The sequence below is a fragment of the Phaethon lepturus genome, unplaced genomic scaffold, assembly GCF_000687285.1.
Source record: "Phaethon lepturus isolate BGI_N335 unplaced genomic scaffold, ASM68728v1 scaffold17416, whole genome shotgun sequence".
Classification (NCBI taxonomy): Eukaryota; Metazoa; Chordata; class Aves; order Phaethontiformes; family Phaethontidae; genus Phaethon; species Phaethon lepturus.
In genome coordinates, this window is record NW_010544335.1 from 1 (window position 1) to 23,996 (window position 23,996).

The 23,996-nt window shown below is 44.0% G+C and overlaps 2 protein-coding genes across 2 annotated transcripts in view; one reads left to right on the top strand and one right to left on the bottom strand.

Moving 5' to 3' along the window:
* Window positions 1-1,172: 1,172 nt before the first annotated feature.
* Window positions 1,173-8,624, top strand: LOC104622008 (activating transcription factor 7-interacting protein 1-like; the record flags this gene model as incomplete). The annotated part of the gene is made up of 4 exons (XM_010288659.1): window positions 1,173-1,331; window positions 2,256-2,441; window positions 6,439-6,551; window positions 7,987-8,624. Coding segments are annotated over 4 exons (875 nt in total), but the record flags the coding sequence as incomplete, so codon positions are not given.
* Window positions 8,625-18,349: 9,725 nt separating this feature from the next.
* The window catches only part of PLBD1 (phospholipase B domain containing 1), a 34,573-nt gene continuing 28,926 nt past the window's right edge, over window positions 18,350-23,996 (bottom strand). The window contains exons 9-11 of the mRNA XM_010288660.1: window positions 21,472-21,657; window positions 20,194-20,300; window positions 18,350-18,604 (exon numbers count right to left, since the gene is read on the bottom strand). Coding sequence (XP_010286962.1) covers window positions 18,437-18,604; window positions 20,194-20,300; window positions 21,472-21,657 — 461 coding nt within the window. The 3' untranslated portion in view covers window positions 18,350-18,436. The remainder of the gene's footprint in view (window positions 18,605-20,193; window positions 20,301-21,471; window positions 21,658-23,996) is intronic.

Here is a 23,996-nt window from a genome sequence, read left to right on the forward strand (position 1 = left end):
ATTCTCACTCCTCTCTCCAGCTGCAGTTGCCGTTGTGCATTCTGTTGCCGTTCCCCTTAACTCTGTTATCCCAGAGGTGCTACCACCGTTGCCGATGGGCTCGGCCTTGGGCAGCGGCAGGCCCATCCTGGAGCCGGGTGGCACTGGCTCTATCAGACATGGGGAAACTTCTAGCAGCTTCTCACATAAGCCGCCCCTGTAGCTTCCCCCTCCACTCACTACCAAAACCTTGCCACGCAAATGAAATAAAGCTCTTTTACTAAATCAGTGGCTGCTGCATGTACAATTTTGTTAGGGCAAATCTTTTTTGAATGAATGCCCTTAAAACTTACTCTTTTATCTTGTAAGTCTTGGGTTTTGGTGGTTCCTTCTCTGCCTAACTACTACTGTATTCTGACTGAAATATCCAGGCAAAAGCTTCTTAATTCTTCTTTATTCAACTTGTGCACAGGCTTGATTACATACAGACTTGCACTCAAATGAATATTTGTTATCATAACAATATTATGTGGTCATAAACTAAAGCAGGAAAGAATATTGCTACAGTAAACTACAGACACTATTTGTCACTTCTCACAAGTCACTAAGTCATGTTGAGGATGGTGTCAATATGAGAAAACAACTTAAATTCTCTTTTTAAAGCTTTCTATAAATAATAAAGCGATGCCTTATTTTTAAGAAAATAGCATGAAAATTCAAAACCGCAACAAACAGGGCTGACTAACAGATTGAACAAAGGAAAGAGTCAGCAAATAATAAAAGGATGTAAGCAGCAAAGGTAGACAAGATTTATTTAGGGAGCTCTATCACTTTTGAGACAAATTGAGTACAGCAGTGTTTAGGTCTTTTTAAGGTTTCAGGCTATTCTTTTTTTATAGAAACTTCTAAAGACTTTGGCATAGTGTTCCATTAAATTCGTGTTTCCAAATTATGCTGAAATACAGACTTCATGATGACAGAATGAAACATTATGGTGGGTGGGAGAGTGAGATAATGAAAATGAGGGGAACTGAATTAATTTTCTTTTTTGCAGAATGAAAAGGCCAAAGAAATGTCATGCTAGGAAATAATCTTTGCTAGTCTGTGAATGACAGCAGGGAGAAAATATTTTAAAACTCCGTGATGTTCTAATTTCTGTTTGCTATTGTCAATAACTTTATTTTGTTTTAAAGCAGATGGCAAGAAGCAGAACCAGACACCTGTTACAGGGTCGAGTGTATCCACCCAGCCCCTGGCTCGACCCTTGCAGCCTTTGCAGCCAAATCCTGTGCAGCAGACAGGTGTGCCAACAAGTGGACCTTCCCAGACCACCATACATGTATTACCTACAGGTAACTTCATTTTACATCATTATGTGAATGTAGTGACCGCTTTTTTTTCTTAAACTAGACTCTTGAGTGTTCTACAGGGTGCTGATCTTTTCAGGTGGATATTCAGAATGTTTGAGTCGCTTTTTAATCTTCCATTCTAGTCAGTTTCCCATAACTTTTTTTTTTTTTTTAAAACTGATGAAGTGAAAGGGAAAGATGATCCAGTTGGTTTGGAAAGAATTCAGGATGAAATTAATTCTATGGAGAGGAAGAAATCTTATTAAGGATGGTCATGGAAATTATTAAATATACTGCTCTTTGTAAAAATGATGGAGAAGAAACCAGTAGTAGTTGCATTATTTAACTAATGGGGAAAAAAACATTAGTGACATCACTTCTAGCTCTGTTGACCTGCACGTGGCAATTACTCCTTTTGGCAGAGTGAATGACAAGGCTGACATTGAAGTTCTGTCCCTAGTTAAATGTTACTTTGTCTGCAGTGTGATTTCCCTCCCCCTCTTTTCTTTCTAGCATAAAGAAACATAGGTCCTCTTTTTTTTTTTTCTTTATTATGACTGATCTGTTCTACAGACTCTTTGGTGGTGAGTTTTATATTCTCCACAGCTGTGCTTGCATTCAGGACTTTTTTTCTTTTCCTCCTCTTTTCTTCCTCTTTTGCTCCTCTTTTTGGGGTTGGGGCATTAAATTTTTGTTTGGAATTTGTATATATATTGGCATGATTATTTCATGTGAAAATTACTGTTTCCTTAGGTTCTTTTCTCTTTTCTTGCATTATCAAAAGCAGATAGAATTTCACAGAGAGTTTTTATTTTGGATGGCTCAGATGAGTCACTTTTCCAAAGGAGGTGTATACTCTGGAATAGGCATATTAGCTTAATGTCGTGGAATTCCACTCTAGGTTGTGATATCTCTGTCTTTTTCCAGCTCCGGCAACAATGAATGTAACTCATCGGCCAGTGACTCAAACTGCTGCAAAACTTCCTATACCAAGAGCCCCTGCCAACCATCAGGTGGTCTATACCACTCTTCCTGCACCACCAGCTCAGAATCCTGCAAGAGGAGCTGTCGTGTCAAGCCCAGGCTTAAGGCCAGTCAACCCACAGACTGGAGGTAGGGGATGCTTTCTTCCATGCACATTTTAGCACAACACAGCTTGGTATGTTCTACTTGATGGATGTGGGGTTTGGGTTTTTTGTTCTGAGTTTGTTGCTTGTGTTTATTTACAATATTAGTCCTCATTATAGAGGTTAGGGGTTTTTTCCAACTTACAGACTTGAGTAAATCTCAGGCTATTAAGAAATCATTCCCCCTGCAACTATGTGAATGGGGAAAAACTGGATTTAAGTCATCTCAGGCACTAACTCTGCCAATTAAGCATCTCTGGATGACATGCCCAATACTTTATCACTGTTTTGTAGAAAAATAGTTAGAGACCATTTTATTATTGTGGAATAAAATTAAAACAGTTATGCATGTAGTAAATGGTGTTCGATTTCCTGTCTAAAAGTTACATTTATATCAGGCATCTTAAGGTAATTCCTTAATGATCTCTGATGTCTTGTGTCCGGCAAATTTTCTTATTTTCTCTAGGTCTGGACAATTGAAATTTCTCACCAAATGTATCAGAAATTGGTGCATGCTTGAGTTTCCTTGACTAGAGATGTCAGCAAGTTCATCTTGAAAAACGTAACTGGTATCTTAGCATAAAAACTGCTATCTTACCATAGCAGTAAACACATTTTCTGAAATGAGTAGTAGGTGTCCAAAGTAACTTTAAAGTTGAATGATAGTTTAAATTCTAATACTAAGTGGTGGATCTTAACTGCCTTTTGTTAGCTCCCCACAGTTTCTAGACTATGGTTATTTTAACACCATCATGTTGAACATAAATTTCCTTGTTCCAGTGCACTGAGTATGAACCTACTTTTGTGACATCCAGGTAGTGATTTTTTAGACACCATCTGTATAAGCCAGACTCGGAACACTGCATGCTTGAGCCATGTAAGACTGTACCTATGTAGGTTCGTGCAGAAATAATTGATTTATTGTTCTGAAATTACAGTTTTTTGGAAAGGAGAATATCCGTGTATGTTTGTAGCAATTCAATTATAAGTGTCTCTTACGACTGGATTTAGCTGCATTGCCATAGGCTGTGAAAAATCAGCTGTGATAGCTAAACAGAATTTGATGGGACAGTTCTTGAGCGATCTCTATGAAATGTCAGGGTGTGAGGAAATTTCTGTTTGTTTCAGAGTACTTGTTCATCTTTCTTAAACTTCTCACACTCTTATGCCATTTGAGTTCAGGTTCTTCTGACCTGCAAGTATCTTTTGAGGGGCATGTCTGCATCTTGCATTCCTGTTGGCAAAAGGCCATTAAAAGACAAGGTAACCTCAGCCTGCACTTAGTTTTCTTCATCATTACCCTAAGCTACAAGTTAGATGTGTGTGATCTACCTGTTGTTTTGGAAGCAGTTTTGAGTACTTAACCGTGCATTCACTTATGTTAAGAAAGTACTATTAAAAATAATTACTTTGTACCAAAATATAAAACATGTTTCTGTCAAAATCTGCCACTTCTTAGGGCAGTTACTATGACGCATAGCTAGTATTAATAGCTACAGAATACCTTTTAGTGTTACACATGCAAGGAAATTAATATGTTATTGAAGAACATGTAATAGGTAATATGCTATTTTAAGGCCTTTTCTAGGAGAACTCAGTGAGGTAGGGAATTCATACGTTTTTTGGGCGAGGTCATACAACAACTGATCTCTGTGTAATGTGCTTCTGACGTGATGGTCCATTGATACAATGAACGCTTATCCTTCAGTTGTCTGCTTACAAATTCTTGGAAATCAAGGCAGGTTTCCACCAAAATAATTAAGATTCAGCTTGACCAGACCTTGAATAACCTAATCTAAGAGCATTCTTTCAACAGAAGGTTGGGACAGGTCATCTCTAGAGGTTCCTTCAAACCTGGACTTTTCTGTAATTCTGTTAGAGGCAGTTCTCTTACTCCGGCTTGAAAAAAAAGTCTATGTATTTCATAGTACTATAGTCTGACAAGCCACCTAAGAAGGAATAAAGTGACAATTCCTTCATAGTGTTGTGTATTTCCTGTACCTCAGGACAAGGAAGACAGATGGTTAGCCTGAGTAGATAAAAGACTTGTTTAGGTAGAATGCAGATTATTTCAAGGCTTTGTATTTGCATACCAGGTAGAGAGGTTTCACGTATTGTTAACAAAAAAGCAATCGTGTTTCTTGATCCCTTTTAGCTGTCATGAGTTTTCATCTTTTAGTCCGTGCTACATTTTTCACCATCTTTGTTATACAGCTTTCAGAAATGTTGTTACTGATGTGTATTAGTTTATATTATCATTGAAATAATCTTCAGTGTCAGTAACAGATACGTCAGGAGTAAGACCTCTGCCCTTTATCTTTGAAAGATTAACTGTGAGAACTCATCCAAAGTGGTTTTTTGCAAATTGTAGTTTTGTACTTCTATCTCAACCAAGTAGTATGCCTACCTAGAAATAATGCTAAATTTGTACCTTATATCTTATTAAGGCATTTCTGTCCATCTTTCTTCAGATTATTGTAATTTCCTGAGATAGAATCACAGTCATGCTAAAACAGCATATCTGATTGGATTCTCATAGATGAGAAATAGCCAATTCAGGTGACTGTTTATCCTACAGGAGTTCACACAGCTTCATTAGCTTCTCAGATAGACGTGCCATTAGGAAAAAGATGGGAAGCAGCTACCTAGAGTTCAGCACTTTATTATAAAAGCATTAAGATTTAGCATTCTGAGCTCCCTGCCTCAGATTCACAGATTACATAGACTTCTGACACTCATCATCTATGATATAGCTTGATGAGGAAAAATAACCTGTGCTCCAGATTCCCTTACCAGCTGTCCCAAGGCCCTGAAGTCTCTTTTGATTGCCCTTGGACTATGCGTTGCGGATTCATCGCACCCACGTGGACGAGCATTAATGGGTAATAGTCCAAGGGCTGTACCAGGCTAGAAGTTTCCTAGTGACGTCCTTAACCTGGGCTCCAGGGAGGCAGCAGACTTCCCTAAGAGGAGAGCCTGTCTGGTACATTGGACCCTCTGTTCCTGTTCTCAGTTGAAGATGTCCCAGCTCATTGCAGGGAGGATTGGACTAGATTACCTTTAAAGGTCCCTTCCAACCCAAACTATTTTGTGACTGTACGATTCCATAACTTTGTCTATAGAGAAGGAATTACCATACAATAGCTGTGGTTTCCTGACATGTGTTACTCTGAAAGCTCCTCTTCTGGAGTATTAGAATGCTTTTATCTCATACAAGTGTGGAGATTGCCCTAGATCTTGTATTTCTAGACAGAAATATAAAGACACCTTAGGCAACCCATAACAATGAGCAAAAGCTTTGAGCTCACAGAATATACATGTTCCAACAGTAAACGGACAAAATATTACTTAAGAGTGAGATGTGGTATAAAATGAATGAAAACTTGGTAGTTTGCAAGTGTTCTGGGTATTATCTTCAAGGCTATAAAATTACCCAGTTTATTTCTGACAGTAAGGTCAGTTTGCTGTGAGAATTAATGAAATGGTAACACCTGTGAGTAACATCCATTGTGGTGTCCATTCTGTGAGGGAGGACAAGCTTCTTGGACAACAACTTCTCTTTTTTGTTTTCAGTGCCATCCACAGCACAGCCTTCTGGTATTTGAATACTGAGTGGATATCATTCTGCTGCAGCAGCATTTATCTTTTCCTTTCTGAATCCCAAAGTGATAGTTTTTCTTTTCATACTTAAGCTCCCTGTATCTCCCACGCTTCCCCTCCCCGCCCATTTCTTTCATGCTACAAATTATTGAAACATCATTCTGTCCCCTCTGCAGACATAAGCACTTGCTCTCTTTCACTTTTACAGCTTCAGGAGATGGGAGGTGGTTTTGTTGTTCTGCTGTCTGCTGGCAGTTTGAGGAGAGTGTGTCAGTTTGAAATTTGGTGTCATCCAACTGAACCATGGAGTTAAGTCTTCCAGTGTTCCGTTTAGCTGATTTTTAAGTATTGAATATTCAGAGTATTCACTGTGCTTTTTATAGGCATGACAGTACGAATGCCTCAAACAACTGCATATGTTGTGAACAACGGACTAACTCTTGGATCTGGGGCACCTCAGCTTACAGTGCATCATCGACCACCACAAGTGCATGCTGTAAGTAGTCATTTTGAAATTACTTGATGCAATTTACAGGCTTGTCTCTGCATTAATGTCTTGCAGATTGCTTCTTAGTGTGAACTGCAGAATAGTGAATTGCCTTGTAGACACTTTGCAGCCAGTTCACATGCATAGCACCACCCTATCACCTAGAGCAACCACTGGCAAGAATGGTAAAAGCTATGCAATCTGTTAGCTTACCCCAGAGTACTCCAGATCACCAGCAGCTCATACTAAAAAATGGTGCATGCATTGTCTGCAGGTGACTTGTGGAGTCACGGGTACAGAAGAACTGCCACTAAAAAGTTTAGTCATGGTTTGGCTACGAATTGGATGACCAGTTTCTCGGTACAGCTGTTTGCAAAACTGAGGTAGGAGAACAAGACACAGACAAGATCCTCAAGGTTGCCAACTCCCAAATTTCAGAGAGTTTTTTTTAATCACTGTTGGGGGTGATTACTTCTAATCACCTCAAACCCCTTTGTGTATGTATTTGAGAATTTACTCTGACTCATTTCATATGGTTTTGTTGTTGAGACTGAAGCAAATACATTGCCTGCATACTCACTGTTGGGCAGTCACATCACTTCTGATGTCCTGAAATGGTAAATACATTACCAACAGAGTGGCTCACCATTCTTTCAATCTAGACACTGTTCAATTTCGTGCATTCTCCAGTCACACTGAATACATATGTCCACATCACACACAACACAAAAGCTACCCCAGATTCCAACCTGAAAGGCCACTGGCTGGATATCCACTGGAAGGATAACAAAATTTCATGCTCCGTGTAAACACATTCCTAAATTCATTTTAACTAACATAAATGAGAGACCTAAGACTGTTTCTGTTGTATTAAAAAAAAAACAATGGAAAGCCACATTTGTGCTCTTATTTCAGAATTTTCTGGAAACTGAGGCTGAGCTTTTGTGATCAAATTTAAGGTGACAGAATCCATGTGACACCGTTACTCATTCTTCCTTTTGTGACTGAAAACCTGCCTGTTTAAAAGATGATGAAATGTCAGCTTAATCCACTGCCTGGAGTGTTTTGGGTAATGTGGGAACAGTAGTGCAAATGTAAATTAGCTCAAAGTCATTGTGAACCTGCCTGTGCTGAGCTTTGGTAAAGGGCACAGTGTTCTGTCCATCACCTCTTGAGTGGGAACCGAGGAGGATATAGGGAAATAACTGGCAACGATCATCTGTACAGCTAGGGATTTATATGTGAATAATAATAACTTACGGCATCCTTAGTCCCGCCCCTTCTCAACCTTTGCTGCTGCTCTCTTGTCTCTGCATACAGAGACTTGTGATGGCTGAGTGATTGCAGGCTCATTTTTGTCCTTTTGGCTGGGGAACGATGAATTAAAGCCTCCTTCCACTGCTGTAGACTCTGACCTTTCCCTTACTGCTCTTACATTGCTTAGGAGCCACCACGCCCCATACATCCTGCCCCGCTCCCGGAGGCACCACAGCCACCACGTCTGCCCCCTGAAGCTGCCAACACTTCTCTGCCTCAAAAGCCACAACTGAAGCTGGCACGGGTACAGAGCCAGAACGGTATTGTACTATCATGGAGTGTCATGGAGGTGGACCGGAGCTGCGCTGCTGTGGACAGTTACCATCTCTATGCCTACCACGAGGACCCGAGTGCCACTATGCCCTCCCAGTGGAAGAAGATTGGGGAAGTGAAGGCCCTCCCACTACCTATGGCATGCACTCTTACGCAGTTTGTGTCTGGCAGCAAATACTACTTTGCAGTCCGGGCTAAGGACATCTATGGACGTTTTGGACCCTTCTGTGACCCCCAGTCCACAGATGTGATCTCTTCCCAGAGCAGTTAAACTAGAGATCTTTGGAGCCTTTAAACCTGTCCTACCAAGAATTACCCCAGTTTTGGGGGGTTGATCCCATGCATGAAATTCACTTTTAAATCCACTCTCTGCAGGATTATTTTAGAAAATTGTGTGATACACTATATGCATTCAGAACCAAAAGAAAAATAAAGTCTCACCTGCAGCAAGAGAGCCTGTTTTTTCTGGATAGCTCAAGTCATGGGCCGTTTGAAAATTTCTTTTTCCCTTCCATGACAGCTGTTCCACTTAGATACCTACCTACCCTTTATCCAAGTGTACCCTGGATGCCTGGGATTCTGCTTCAGAGTGGGAACACAGTAATAAATTACAGTTTGTCTGAAGCAAAACATACGCATCTGTAATATCTATCAAGTCACTAACATGAGGGCAAGGACAGATTTGCCTCTTGCCTTCCACCGCTCTGTGAGCAGGCTGTGATATGAAGGGTGATTCAAGGTCTCACTTTTGTACTGGAAGATTGAGTGGTCTGGTCTTACTTTACAAACTGTAATGAGCTCTCTGAGGGGAGGGAATGGAACTTGAGTCTGGCCAGGGAACCAGTATGTGTGTAAATTTGGAGGTGGTGGGGAAAAAAAATCACCCCACTACCTTCTACCTTTCCTAAATAAGAACACTCCTTGATTTTCACCATCCTCCCCCACTCCCACTGGGAGCGTTCCCAGGTCAGGTCTGAAACTGGATTGTAGAGACTACATTCACACCTCTCTAGCTCAGATAATTTCTCCGCCCCTCAAGTCACACATCCAACCCTATTTTTTAGATTTATTTTGTGCCTTAAAGAATAATTTCAGAAATAAACGTAGCCAGATACCTTGTGGTGTTCCTTTATTTGCTTGGAGTTATTTTTCCCTTTATTCTCCTAGCCTTTCATTACCGCTTCTCATTTTCCTGGCCTGCAGTAATTACTGTTTCTGTAAAGACCAGGAAGTGTAACATCTGCTGATGCTGGATTTGGTTTTATCTGCGGTATCATTCAACCCTGTCCTCACTGTAGTTCTCATGTAGTTGTCTTTGTCAAAAATATTAGAGTATAGAGACAGTATTTTCCACCAGAGCCTTTCCCTGTTCTTTTGGGAAATCTGTATGCTGCAGTTCAGCCAAAGAAGAAACCTCTGTGGTTGGGGCACCATGAAAGCTTCTAGCTGCTTGCACTCGGTTTGGATGTTCAGTTAGTACAAAAAGCTAGGAAGTTGGCTTCCCAGTCCTCCTTTTGATCTCAGTTCCCTGCCTGCCTCTGCAGAAAGCTAACACACCCAAAGCGGAAGAGAAACAATTTTTGGCCTAATTGAGACACTGGCCTAAAACTTGTGAGAGTTTGCAAACGTTAATAGACGCTTTCATGATGCTTCCAAGCTGAGAAAAGAAATTGCTGCATCTGTTCCACTGTCGTGGACATGTTAAACTTGTTTTTTGCAGAACCAAATCGTAACACACCTGGACAAGAAAGTATATGTAAGGTTTTTATTTTGGCACTTTTCAGAACAAGGACAGTCTCATTCCTGCCCAGCAGAACCAAACAGTGGATTTAGAAGGGAAAAAAAATTTTTGTTAATCCACTTTGCCATATAGCAAAGCTGTAGAAGGTAACATTTTTAAATTTCAGTGTGCTCTTTCTTAAAACCAACTTTTTTAAATGTAAAGCAAGGTTGAAAAGGGGCAGGAAAAATTAAATCCCAAAACATGGCTGGTGAAATACGCCATGGGATTATGGGTTCTTTAGATATGTTCCCTTTGAGAACTTTTATCAGTCTGCATTGTAGACTTTTGTCTATACTATTTTACTGCACTCCATGTAGCTGGGATTGTCACTTCTGTCAGGTGAGTAGCAAATAATTTCTGTAAGGAAACTTGCATTTAAAGTACAGCAGTTTTATTGATTTGGGTGAGCAAAAAGTCTGTCTAAAAGTATCAGGAGAGAAGGTTCACACAAAATCTCATGTATGAACCATGTGTAACCTTTCTTTTGAGTAACAGTTGTCCCTGTATTACTGGTGCCAATAATCAATAATGCCTTGAATTTTTCTATGTTTAATTAAATGTTTTGTCTGCCTCTCTCAAGGAATAATTACTTAATAATGCATTTAGTCGACTTATAGAAAGTTGGGTCCTTATGAAGCCAGTTCTGTATTAGAGGTTAGAGCAGTTCATTCCAGTTGATGGCTGTCAAAGTCCTCCTTGGGCAGTTTTTTTTTTTTAATATGTCTTTGAGGTGGTACCAAAGGGCCGTTGGCCATATCAGTACAATGAGGTTTTCTAGTTTGAAAGTTAAAATAAATATTAGAATACAACCTAGAACTTATGCTGCTTATTTAATTGTGATTCCAGCCCAAACTATACATGAGCTTTTCTATAGTTTGTGCTTGCATTTAGGTCACAATTGTTCTTAGCTATGTCTTGCTTGGGATAGGTAGGGGGTGAGAGTCCTGCGTTAGAATTTTTTGTTTCTTTCCTCCAGTGGAGGGATTAGGTATGGTCTGGTATTGTGTTTGTAGGTTTTGTGGGCTGTATCTTTAGAGAAAGAAGATTCGTCTTTATTTACTGAAGAAAGATGCAGTTCTCAACTGAAGTGATTGTAAAACCTGGCTTCTGGCGTAATAGATCCATTTCTGCTATGCACAGCAGAGTGCAGTTGATTTTTTGTGAATAGATTAAATAAGCTAGCTACTGTTTGACTGAAGCCATCGCAGCTGTGGGGGACAGCTGACTTCTCTTGTTTCATCCCAGCAGAGCTGCTAAAGGTCCAATTTCAGGATCTTAAGCAAGCAGTGGTGGCAAAGTGTGTGATAAAGCATGGCTTGACTTTCAAAAGCCTACCTTAATTTGGAGACCTTAAAGGTGGTGGGTTCTTAAATCACTGACACACAAAGAGAGAACTATGCTATTTCTGCAAAACGATTTTCATGGTGGAGCAGACCTCTGCAGTGAGCGTTCACCCCTTATGATAACAAACAGGAGTATTGCTTAATTTCTTAAGTCGTGGCACTTCTCCCTGTATTGTGGGGTGGCTGATTAATTTTATTATCCTTTACCTCCCAGAAACAATAATTGCGAAACTAAATTTCTGCTAGCAGCAAACATTCAGAAATAATGGATTTCATTTAATAGACTTTATTTGAAAGTATTGCCAAAATATCTGGGAACATTCAGTACAGGTCTTCTAGCACCGTGCTTCTAGACTGGGCTCTTCATAAAAGTGTTAGTTGCTGGAGGCGTACAATAATCCACTTTTAAACGCGCTAAAAATCTCTATATGGCTTTTAAGTGGAAGGGTTGGTTTTAGTTTCCCTGCTGCGCTTCAGGCAAGTTTTCCCATCTTCTTTTCAGTACCCTGGTATAAGTTGTTCCTGACTTAGTGTTTTGCTGTTGCCACTGGGCACATGACATTTCAGCAGTACCACCTTGGATCTAGTTCCCTGTGTTTTTGCAAATGCAGCACTGACTCTACAGCTGTGTTTTCCACCCTCATTTACTTTCTGGTTTGTTTTAGGTTTGGTTTGTTTTCTCTGTGGGATACAAGGGCATCTGGACTGTCCAGGTTGAAAGTAATTTGAGTTCGTTCAGTTTCTGGTTGGAGAGGAGCCCTGCTGTGGAGTGCTGATGGCAAAATGCCATTCCTTTCCACTGCATTCCTCCTAGTCACAGCTTCACTGGCTGCCTTTATTTTAGTGTATCTCTTAAAAAAGCTTCATTGGACAAATAACTACATGCTAGGAAGGGGGCAGACTGTAGGTTTGTACGTCTGTGCTGTATCTGCAAGTGGCAGCTTGAGAAAACGCGAGGGTGCAGAGGCAGGTTCCCCATGGCCTGTATTTATTTCCATGCTCTGACCAGCTTCCCTAGGAGCAGCAGTTGGTATTAGACTTTGCTCCTTCGATTTATTTGTGCTACCGCTGGCCATGTTACATCACTGAGCACAAGCACCGAGACACTTGCCCATCCCAAGGGTTTTAGCACAGGGCTGGAAATGCCCATGGTGTCTTCCCTGTAAAAATAAGGGGTCTTACCCTGCTTCCTTTGAAAACGGCAGCAAAACCCTTCGTGCCTGCAGTGGGAGCACGATTGGGCTCAGTAGTAGGATCTGAGTGCTGTTTTGTACTGTGACAAAAATAGTCACTTCAGCCCTTCCTTTATGCTATTTGTCATAAATGTCCAATAAATCTGTATTATATGTAGGGACAGATCAAATCTGTTCCTGTTCCCCAAACAGACATGCCCCAGTATTGGAGTATTGCATACACTGTACAAAATCAAGCTGTGATTCTGCCTTCTTATAAACTCTTCAGTATTTTAATTTAGTCAAAAATACGTATCCAGATTTTTTAGATAGAAGCTTGATATATTAAATATATATTTTTTTAATTTGTTGGTTTGGATAGGGGTGGGCATTGTATGGAAACACTGGAGGGAGAGGAGTTCAAGTGACACTGAGCCAGCCCTGACACCAAAATCTGTATTCCCTTCCAACCACTGTCTAAGGGGAGAAAGAAGAAAATGAGGACAGCTAAGAGAAAGCAAATAAATGAGTTTTCCTTTTCATCCCTTCTAAGTCCCCATTAAAATGCATCGTTATTTCTCATTGTCATGATGCAGGCTGAGCATTTTTTTATATATATATACACACACATACAGATATATATATATATATATTTGAAGTGCGGTCTATAATTTAATGGGGTATAGCTGTAAATAAGACAACTGGGTAGTAGCTGTTTGGGGAGTCCTGTTCAGCTTTCGTAACTTATTGGCTATTGGGAATCAAACGTGCAAAATCTTTTTTGGGAAACTCAGAATCTGATTTCTTGTTTTGTTTTGCAGCTGGACTTAAAAATACAAAAAAAGTAGGACTGATTTAATGTCTACTTTAAACTGGGCAGTTGCAAGCTCTCCCCATTTTTCTATGTACTGTAGATTAGAGTGTGTGTGTGTCTGTGTTAACTGGAGTGAGGTTTTGTCTGACAAGCCTGAAATTTATACTTTGAAATAAAATACTGGGTTTTTAACATTTTGAGTCATCTGTGCTTAGTTCCAGACATCTCAGGAGACAACAGTGCATGCTCTTCCCCTTCAGCAGTGCTGCCGCCTGGAGGAGGGGGCACTGGGCACGGCAGGCGGGCAGGCTTGTCACCTTGCTCAAAGAGCATTGAGCAGCAATGGTTTGGCTCTAGCTCATTCCCAGAAAGGCAACTGCATGCTGCTGCCCTCCCGGCCTTCTCACAGAAGCAAAAAGCGGAAGCAGTGCGGTAACATCTCAAAAGTCACCTTCCAGGTGCTTTTGCAAAGCCGAGAGGGGCTATATGTCCTGGACAGATGGCATCCTGTAACTGGCACCCCAGAGTAGCCCCACAGGGGGACAGGAATGGAAACCAGATTGCTGCTGCTACTTTTTGCCCTCCAAGAGGCTGGGTTTGACCTTGGAAAAAAGTGGTCATTCTTTACACAACGTACAGGAGCTGTCTTGGGTTTTTCACAGCACGCTTAAGCTTTTGAGCCTGCAGCAGTGGTCTCAGGCAGCCCAGCTTCAAAAGCAAGGGGGGCAAGCTGTTGCACACAGCATTGCATCAGTTGAACATAATGAAATCAGGGGTAATAAAAAGGGTGTTTTAGTGCAGGGATCAAGAAAGTGTCTGCCCCCCCCCCCACTGTTGCTTTTCAAGGGCAGAAGCCAGGTATAGCACCATGACACATGTTGTGCAACTTAAGTAAGAAAGAACCAATAAACTGCTTTACAAGAAGGCAGTATGATAAAAACTGGCTCTGCTGCCAAACTGTAGAGAACTCAGTTTGAGTACTTACTTAAAACTTGGAGTTACTCACATGCCTACTACCCTTAGTGCTAAGCCCATACTTCAAGGGCATGTAATTAATTTGTGATGGTAGCAAATAGTTTTCCAGCACTTACTAAAACTTGCTTCAAGTCACTGGCCAAAAGATGATGGACGCTTGTGAAGTGATGCCTGAACACAATCACACTTGAAAGTCCAGAGAGTTTCTCAAACTGCCTACTTAGAATAAGAGTATACATACTGCATGTAGTTCAGACCATTGGTTTTGTCATACAGTGTAACCACTCTGCTGAAGCACTGTTGTAATTGCAGTTTCTGCTGGATTAAAGTGAGCCAGGGAACACCCACAGCACTTGCTGTTTTGCTTCAGGGTAGCTCTGCCATACACTCACTGGTTTGTCCGGAAAGATGTGCTACAACCTCAGCACAGAAAGTACACACAGCAAAGCACACCTCTGTAGACCACCAGTGTTTCTACTGTGCAACAAACTAAAAAACAACCAGGAATGGGTTGAGAGGTAATCTGACCCAGCAGCACAGCACCAGCACACCGAGAAAGAAATGAAGTTGGTTTCTCCCTGGGGAGCACTGCACAGTCACATCCAGACAGCCCCCGACTGTCAGACCCTGCTGGGGCATCTCTGCTGTGAGGGAGCTGCTGTCACATCAGGCCCCTGCAAGAGCTGAGGCCATGCAGGGTGTGGCCAATAGTGCCTTTGTGCTGAACTGGGAGGGGCAGCGAGTAGGGGTGAGGTGGTTAACAGGATTTCAGAAAAGGGGGGATGGCCAAGGAGGGAAACACTTGCATTAGACATGGTAATGCCACTGGTCTTGCTGGGAAGAGTAATTTCCTCTGTAGGCATTCTCTGGTGACTGAACAGCACCTTTCTCATCATTATTATTGCAAGGGAGGGGTTTATCACAACCACCTCTCCATCTCCCCCACCAAAAAAGTCAGTCAGTCCCTTTCTAGGCAAGCCTGAAAACCTTAAGTTTAAAAGACAGAACATCCCACAACATGGAAAAGCCTGCAGGTGGAGTGTGAAAAAGGGGGCAGCTTCTGCCACAAACCCTCTGCTTAGGGGAAGGTGTGCTCTTATTTTCCCAGCAAGAGCTGCAGAGGGGAGTACGATGATCAAAGAGACCTTTTAACTTTATGCAGCTGCCTGAGAATTAAGCTGTCGGTTCACTTGCCCCTGGCTGTAGGTGCATGCAGCCACACTCACAGCCTTCTCCTCCAGTCCCTGACCTTGCTGTGCTGGGGAAGAGGTGCTGAACCCAGCTCCTGTGGTTGTGGTTGGCAGAGCAACCCAGGCTGGGCTGCTGACGAAGCACAGGGGACAGCACAGTAAGAGGAATGCAGTGGCCTTTAACAGCACAACCATCAAAGGTTAAAAAGTAGCCACAGTCACATGGATTAGAGTCCTAAGGCTCTTGAGGTCCCATTGATGTAAACACTTACTCATAGAAAACGGCTCTTCAAAGTGGAGTTGTTTTCCCACAGCTCTGGGTTTGAGCACAAAGCAGCTCCTGCCTCAGGGCTGGCAGCTGTCGGTTGGGGGACAGCAGATCTCCATTTCTGTGCCCACTGACAGATGGGCCCTGCTGCCGCCTGCCTCCACCCCCTGCAGGGAGTGCCCCATCCAGGTCTGCCCCGATCAAGAACACCATCCACCACAGTAATCAATTAGCAATTTCCTGGTCCCTGGGGAACAAACTTTTAAACTATATTCTTCCATTAGTATTTATATACAAGATTGGGTGAAAAGGCAGCAAATAAATACAACCTGCAATGTTGCTTGTGTTGCCTAGGAGCAACAGTCAAGTAGCAAACTGCCATCCTCCGGCCGCTCTGTGCTTCCAGTCTCAAAACAAGCAGCTGATTCTCCTATTTGCCATCAGCTCACACCCCTGTACTGCCCTACTGCCCTTCGTGACCGAGCTCCAGTCCTCCTTTTAAGTGTGCTCCTTAATGCCCGTTACAGCCTGTTCAGTTTGATTCCATTCATTCTGCAGCAGTGGCTCTGTAGCTGCCAGTCTCCAGTACAGGAGTTTAAAACATGTCTCTCAAGGCAGTGATCAGCTGCAAACACCTGAGGGCTACACAAAAAAGTGCTTGATTTGTATTTGGTACTTATCCAAAAAGCATCAAGATTGCTGCCCTGTAAGGCTGGAGTTGCAATCAAGAGTGCCCCAGCAAGAGTTCAGAAAGCTGACAAACCAGGCAGAGGGTGAGACACCCTTGATGACAGCCAGCAGGAACAACAGACAGGCCCTCACAGTCTCCAAGCAAACACCACAAGGTAAGTGACACACAGCAGGAAGAGCTTCCCCACACCTAGAGCTGCCAGGGCCCAACTCAGAGGCAGGGCTGTTTGGCTGAGCACTGCTGTTCATGCTCAGGGAGACATCGCAAGTCCCTGGTGCCCCACCGCCCATCATTCAGCACAGCTGGAGCAGGGCAGGGAGGGGTGGCTGGGATGGCAAAACATTACCTGGAGGTGGTCTGGTGGGGCACAGATGAGCCACGCAGGGGCAAGGGCTGGCACAGGGACCGATGTCCCTAGGGTCCCCAGCTTCAGGCAAGCAAGACACCTTCGCTGATAGAGAACCTCAGGAGTAGGAATAAAGGGGGTGTTGTATTTAAAAACCTCTGTGGCTGGGGTGCCTCCTCCCCATCGCTTCTGGCAGAAGGCACCTGTGCAGCACCGCCATCTATTTTGGCTCATAAGAGGCACCAAGTGAACATCACACCCACCCCCCTCTAGCACAGGCACAGCTGCAGCTGTCACATACACCAATGCATACACTTACAGTGTGGCTGTGTGTGTCTAGCTACCATGGCTGAGCAATTTTGCTGCTTTACCCAATGAAGGACTGTACTGCAGGGCAAAAAGCAGCTCTGTGGTGAGTACTTTGGCTGTTAGAGTCATTTTACACCATGCTCTCCTGCCCCTGTAACCCACCCATTCCTTCTACCCTTGCACAGGACACAGATGCTCTCTCCAGCCTCTCACACTTACCTCATTCTGCTCCAGCAAATTACTTCAGTCTTCACACAGCTTTTCATCTTCAGCAGAAGTTTTGCTGTAACTTGTGGTCTCCTCTTCCCCTGGAGGGAAATCAACCCTACTGTGACAGTCAAATACTTAGGGTAGAACATCACCCATGCTACAGTAACTCACTCCTGCATCACGCAAGCAAAACTCCAGGGGCTTGATCAAAACCTCACACTGCTCATCCTTCACCTTTGTAATACAGGGCAGTTTAGCTTGGACTGCCAAGGCCATGAGGCAAGAGCTGTTTGTTTTACTTAATTGCATGTATAACATCTAGCATAAAGCAGCCCAGTGACTCGCCTCCTCGATGTAAGCATATGTAACTAAGAGTGGTATGTACAGCCCCAGCCCTCACAGCCGTCTTACTCTCACGTTCCACCTCGATAGTGGAGGAAGCAGGCAAAGAGGTCACTGAACAACCGCGTGGGCCGATCAGTAAAAGACCTGTTGCACAGCCACAGTTCTTTCCCTGCTGCTGTGCTGCAGCCTGGGGCAGGGGGAGGTGTGGGGTGCTGTTTCCAAAAACATCAGTCTTCTTTCAGAAATCACCAGGCTCATCTCTCTACCACCTTTAGCAGCCCAACCGCTGCATGCTGCTTTGGAGAGCCAAAGGAAATCTTGCAAAAGCCATTCCCTGTGTGCCTGCTGTCTACTGATCTGCCATGGAGAACAGGGCCTCGACTCTTTGCTAGTGACATCCCTGCACAAGAAGCAGTTTGCAGCACAGCTCACAACTGCTGCTCAGACAAAAGGCAGACACCAAACCAGCCCAGAGATGAGGCTGCCATGGCCCAAAGCAGCCACCTAGCTTGGCCCAGCCCTGGAGGCAGGTCCCATGTTGCTACTAGAGACAGATCATATTGAGGTTCACTCCTGCTCAGGGAGCAGCTGTGATGACAGCTCAAATCACCAAAAAGCAATGCCACACCTGCTTCCCATCAATCCCAGTCAGAGCAAGGTCCACCTAAATGTCTCAGAAGAGCAGAACATGCATTGGGCTGCACAGAGGCAGCCAATGTCAATAAAAAGTGCCTTGCAGGCAGGACAGGGGAAGGCAGGTAAGGCACAGGGATACAGACATCCAGGTCAATTTATTACACACAGGAATGAAAGTTTCCATTAAAAAAAAAAAACCATTTGGGAATATTGCTGCTGGTTTTATAGAATCGGCCTCATGGTGATGAAATTAAAGTTGTATGATTCTGGCAGGCCCTGGTGTCGTGTGTGGTTAAACCGCCTCCAAGTGAAGACCGGGAGACCGCCCTGTACCGGGGGGCCATTGATTGCAGTGGCTGTGAACGCTGAAGCCAGGCGGAAATCTGACACCTGTAATAAAGGACAGGAGTTCAGGGCAAAATGGTGCATCCATCCCACAGAGCAGGAGCAGCTCTGAGAGATCTGATAACAATAAAGTGAACAAGGGGAAATGCATGCTGATCAGGCAGCATTCCTCCGCTGCACAGAGGCATCTTCAGCCACGGAACAGCCAGCGCCAAAGGGCAGCAGCAAAGCACAAGCCCACAATGCCCTCTAGCCCTTGTGCTACCCAGGGTGAGAGGCAGCACATCTGCCCTCAGGACAGTCCTCCCTGGGTTTGGGTGTCTCCAAAAGAGCTGGAGCTGCAGCAGGCAGCCTAGAAGGCCTGACCTAAGCTCTGCTGCACGTTAAACACTTGGGCTGTCCTCTCGGGCACTGTCAGAGTAATTTCGGAAAAGACAAAGAAAGGCAGCACAGAGTTAATGCTGCTGCCCAGACCTTGTCCTGTTCCTTCATTATCTCCCAAGAGGTCCCCTGCCTGCTCCATCTTCCCAAACTTAGAGACATTAACATTGCTTTTAGTGTTTACAGCAGACTGGCCTTAGCTTCACTGTCGGGTTTTGCTTCTGCTCTAGGCTGTCTCAGGGCCTCTCAGGTCCCCTGTCCTTCCCCTGCCCAGCCCATTCCCCTTGCCTAACTGTGCTGGCAAAGGTATCGCACCACTGTGCTCTGACCTGCTCCCTTACCAGACGCCTCTACACAGCAATTTTATGGATTCATCTTGTAATAACCAGCTCTGGGAGCTCCTACTGGCCACTGCAGCAGGCAGCTGGCCCAGGCTTGTGCAAGCTGAGTGGACACACAGCACTGACAATGCCAAAACAGCCTCCACAGCACCCATCCTAGCAACCAAAGTCACAATCCAAAAATGCAGCACGCTGGTCCCCACAGGATAAAGCACCATATGACCTCCCAGCACACCAGGGCTGGGCAGCTGCTCACTCAGGTATTGCTCCTCCCAGTGAAAATACCATACGAGCTGCCTAGAAAAACTGCAGCTTTCTCCAGGACAGTCGGTCTAAGAATTTTCCTCACATCGCCCCAGAAAGCCAAGTGATCTTTACCAAACTTTGCTCAAAGCAGTTGCACAGAGGGGTGAAGCCCTGGAGTAGGGTGACTCACTAGAGAGGTGGGCTTTTGCAAAGGTAAAGCTAAAATTCGGCTGAAAACACATTCCTGTGTGCTCTGGGGAAGCATCCACAGGTCCCCATGAACAGGAGACTGAGGCTGTGCCACAGTCGCCTTCCTCAAGTGATGTGAAGATTCATTTCAGCCTTCTCTTAGGCTTCTCCTGCTGCAAGGCTTTGGGGTTTAACCCCTAAACAGCAGAAGTTCCCATTCCCATGAACAAAATTTTTTTGCACACCTCCCGCTGTATCCTCTGCCACTGTGCTGGGACTGGTGTCAGGGACAGCAGATAGGACTCTGCACAGAATTACCATCTCAGGATCTGCCTAAGCACTGGGAAAGCATGAAAAGAGGGAACAGACAGGCCTGGCCATGCCTGCCCTTGTGCAGGCAAACATGCTGCGGGTCTGATAGGAGCACAAGCAGGCTGCAGGAAACATTCAGCAGATACTGAAACTGAGGTAATTTACCTTGGAGTCATAGCAGCCTGCAGGCACTGGAAAAGAAGGATTCAGGTCTTCCCTGCAGCAGATGGTGTTGCAAGGATTATGTTCAGCATAAGGATCACGCTGGTAGTCTGGGGAGAAATATGGTGGGAGGGAAGGAAGAAAAGAAAACAAATTAGTCCCCTCACAAGAAACCTCTACCACTGATGCCAAGTACCCGAGCCACTAAAAGCTGGGTAAGGGCACTGGCAGAAACACAGGTCTATCACACTGCTCTCATGCTCCTCCCAGCTGGTACCTGGGAAGTCAGTGCTTGACACAGGGTATTAAGTAGACAAGCTCCTAATACAAGTCCATACAGCTATTTCTGCATCCCAGGGCACCACTGCCAACCTCTAACCACAAACATCTGCAACTCTGCATGATGAAAGCTTGTGGGAATTTTGTCAGGAAAGAAAAGCAGAAGAGAAAGGAAAAGGGAGGGAAGAAAAGTACAGCAGTAAGAGCCTTTGTTTTCCTGTTCTGGACTAAAATGAGTGTTAAAGAGCAAAGCCTTTGAACACCCGTTGTAGTAGCTGCAAGCTAGGAGGAGAAGGTGGACAAGCCTCAATGTCTACGAGCATGCTGCTACTCACAACTGTAACAGTAGTGATACCCCACCCTGGGAGAGGCCTCCCAAACCCAAGCCTGGTAATCAGCATGGACCCTATACCTGGGAATAAAAATATAGCATCTAAAACTATCTGTACTTAGGTGGGCTTAGTGAGAAGTAAATTAAGCTATTTTTGATGCTGTTAAGGAGAAACTCCTCAGGTAAAAGCAGAGCAGAGCATTACCTACCAAAGATCATTCTGCCTGAACAGGTAAAAAAAAAGAGGCCAAGCTGACCTGAAGTTTTACACCAAATTCTCTTGTCTGATCTGACCTAACTCATGCTTAGGATTGAAGGCTTTGAGGATTGACTGGCTGTAGATTTAATGGGTAACAGCAGTCCAGAGAGTCTCTCTGAGTGCTAGAAGCTCTCTGGAAGGTCAAACAGCAAGCCCAAGGAAAGGTCAAACAGTAAGCCCAAGGGCCCTTGTTCTAGAATGAACCCAGTCTGTTTCTGTTAGAGTAATTTTAGCCTGGTTTCCTACCTTGACAGTAAGCTTGTGTTATCTTTTTGCTTTATGTGTACTCTGCACCTAGGGTAATACAACTTGGATCTGTATGGGAGGCTGCAGCTTCCCACTATAATCCAAGAAATAAAAGTAACAGTGCTTTATTAAGATCAGCTCCACAGTACATAAACACACGTCTTACTGTTGTATCTCATGATGTACTTCATGCTTTCCAAGTTGGTCACCTTGCCCTGGTCTCGACGGAAGATTTTTGCTCTTGGAGCAAGCTCGTAAGAGAAATCCATGCCATACTTCTCAACATATGCTGCATACCCACTGAGATTGTAAATCTTTTCATGGAAAGGGATATTGTATGAAGGCCAGTAACCTGCAAGAGACAAAACCCAGTCTGTTAATCAGTTGGAAAAGCTGAGCACTCTTGTTTACCTCAAAAAAGAAAAATAAACCATTTTCCATGCTGTATTGCCTTAACAGCACATCGAGGAATAACACGTCAAACTGGTTTGAACACAAGAAAATAAGGCAATAGTGAATGACATGACCAGGGTTGACTCCCAGTGTAACACCACTGGAGACTGCACCCAGGCAACCCGCCCCCAGACTTCCACCCTGAGGACTCATCCTGCAAAACAGCTGAGATCAGACTTGCAGGAGTCTGAGGTGAACACGCAGGGCAGCCACAGCCCTCCTACAGAGGTTTCCCTGCTCAATCTCAGAGGAGTGCAAGATCATTTACGTCCAAACTTGCCACTAAGAGGCTTGAAGTCAATCCCTTTCCTCATCCACCCCACGTGTATTACATGGGGTAATACACCATGCTGAGATGTCAGGGACAGATGGACACACGCAGGAACCACAGAGCTGATAGGGGTGAACAGGAGGCAGGTCAGCAAAGAACACACACGTGCTTTGTGCCGTGGTGGTTGGAAAGCTGCGATTGCACACAGTGATAAGGAGACATGGGTGATAGATGCATGTTTGCCAGTATCTGGCTTTGAGGGTTAAGAAGTGTCCTAACTTTTCCAAGAACAAGTGTGAATCCTGCAGTCTTGTTAACTCTAAAGAGCAGGGTTACCAGCCAGAGCTCCAAAGAGAGTTTTAGGTAGGTGACATACAACTGCAACAAGACTAGTCTAGAAAGCAGAAAAACTTGTAAAGAGCCAGGGGACCATCCAGGTCAGGATCTGGGTACAGCAAGTCCTGTGAGAATTAAAAACAGATATACCTTATATATAAAAACCTATACCTTAACATAAATTTTTAGAATTTTTTTTTTTGCAAGGCACGCACCAAGAAGTGTTTAGGCAGAGAGTATCTAACATGAGCTAGTCCCAAGAGCAGCATACTTTCAGGTCATCTCCAAAGAACTAGTATTTCTGTTGTCAGTGAGGAATGTTGCTTCTTAAATCAAACACACCAGGATCTGGTTTAGAGATTTACTATCTAGACACTGGTAAATGCAGCGCTACACGTATTAGCATCAGCCCAGCACAACCGGAAGAGCCTGGCTGTGAGATGCTCAGGAAAATCAACTGGGACTCACTGGGAGTGATACACACAGATACAAACCAAACTTCCCGAAGGACAGATACACAGACAGTAAGCACTGGAATGCTGCCTGAGCGGAGGCCTTACAAGCTTGGGTCCTGCTCGCATGCAGCAGAGACAGGAATACCTTGTCTGCTGGCATTTGCTTACGTGACTTAGAGCCTACCTGAAGGAAACAGGTTGTGTACGTGTTGTGTTGTAATACAGGTGTCCTCCAGATGTGAGCTCACTTGCCAGCCTCTAATGATGCAGGCCAGAGGATATGAATACATCAGCTTCCAAACCAGCAGGGTTTAGTTGCAGTTCAAAAAGGTGCTATTGTCTCACATGAACGCAGTGCATACGTATGACCCCCTTCTCCCACCTGGAAAAACTTCTTGTTTAAATTGCCAAAACAGAGGAAGCTATTCAAGTTCTCCTGCAGCAAGAGCTCTTCTGTCTCAGGCTCTGCAAGACTGCAGATCCCATGCAGACAGTACAGCACCCAACCCAATGCAGCCTTCACCCAAGGGCTGCTGCTATAAGCCAGTGAAACCTGCCTGTTGGGCCTGACAGAGTGGATAGTGACAAAAACAAGTCAGAGATGGTATAAGGTTGAAAGAGAGGAGGGTGAATGACATGAAGGCAGCAAGAATTCTCTGAAACAAAATGCTCCCCTACCCATCAGAGCAAGAGATCTCGGCAATATCGAGAGGTAAAGCAATGAGAATATTTACATGTATGGTAGAAGAGACTGAGATCCCAGGTTCTGATCTGATGTGCTGCTTTTTATGCTGAAATCTATGTACTATTCACTCATCATGAAATGTAAACTGCAGCCCACTCCTGTCCCCTATATCCCTATACTGGAGACAGTATTGCCCTCCCCCACCTCTTCTAAAGGATTCCTGAGTTTTCTTTGTCAAGATACAGAAAGCACCTTGACATCTTTGTGTGGAAAGGGCAATGTAAGAGATGGCTGGTTTTTAGAATTCACTTGCACTACAAAACAAGCTGACAGAAGCCATAAAAAAGGTGGTTTCCATTTTCAAACCCATATAAGAAAATGCTTCCTTTTTCCTCAGATACGGGGCTTACTACATCAATGCCTGCCTTTGTTCACCTGAAAACTCAATTTTTATTCTCTGTTATTTCAAGGTTTATGCTGGGGGGGGGGGG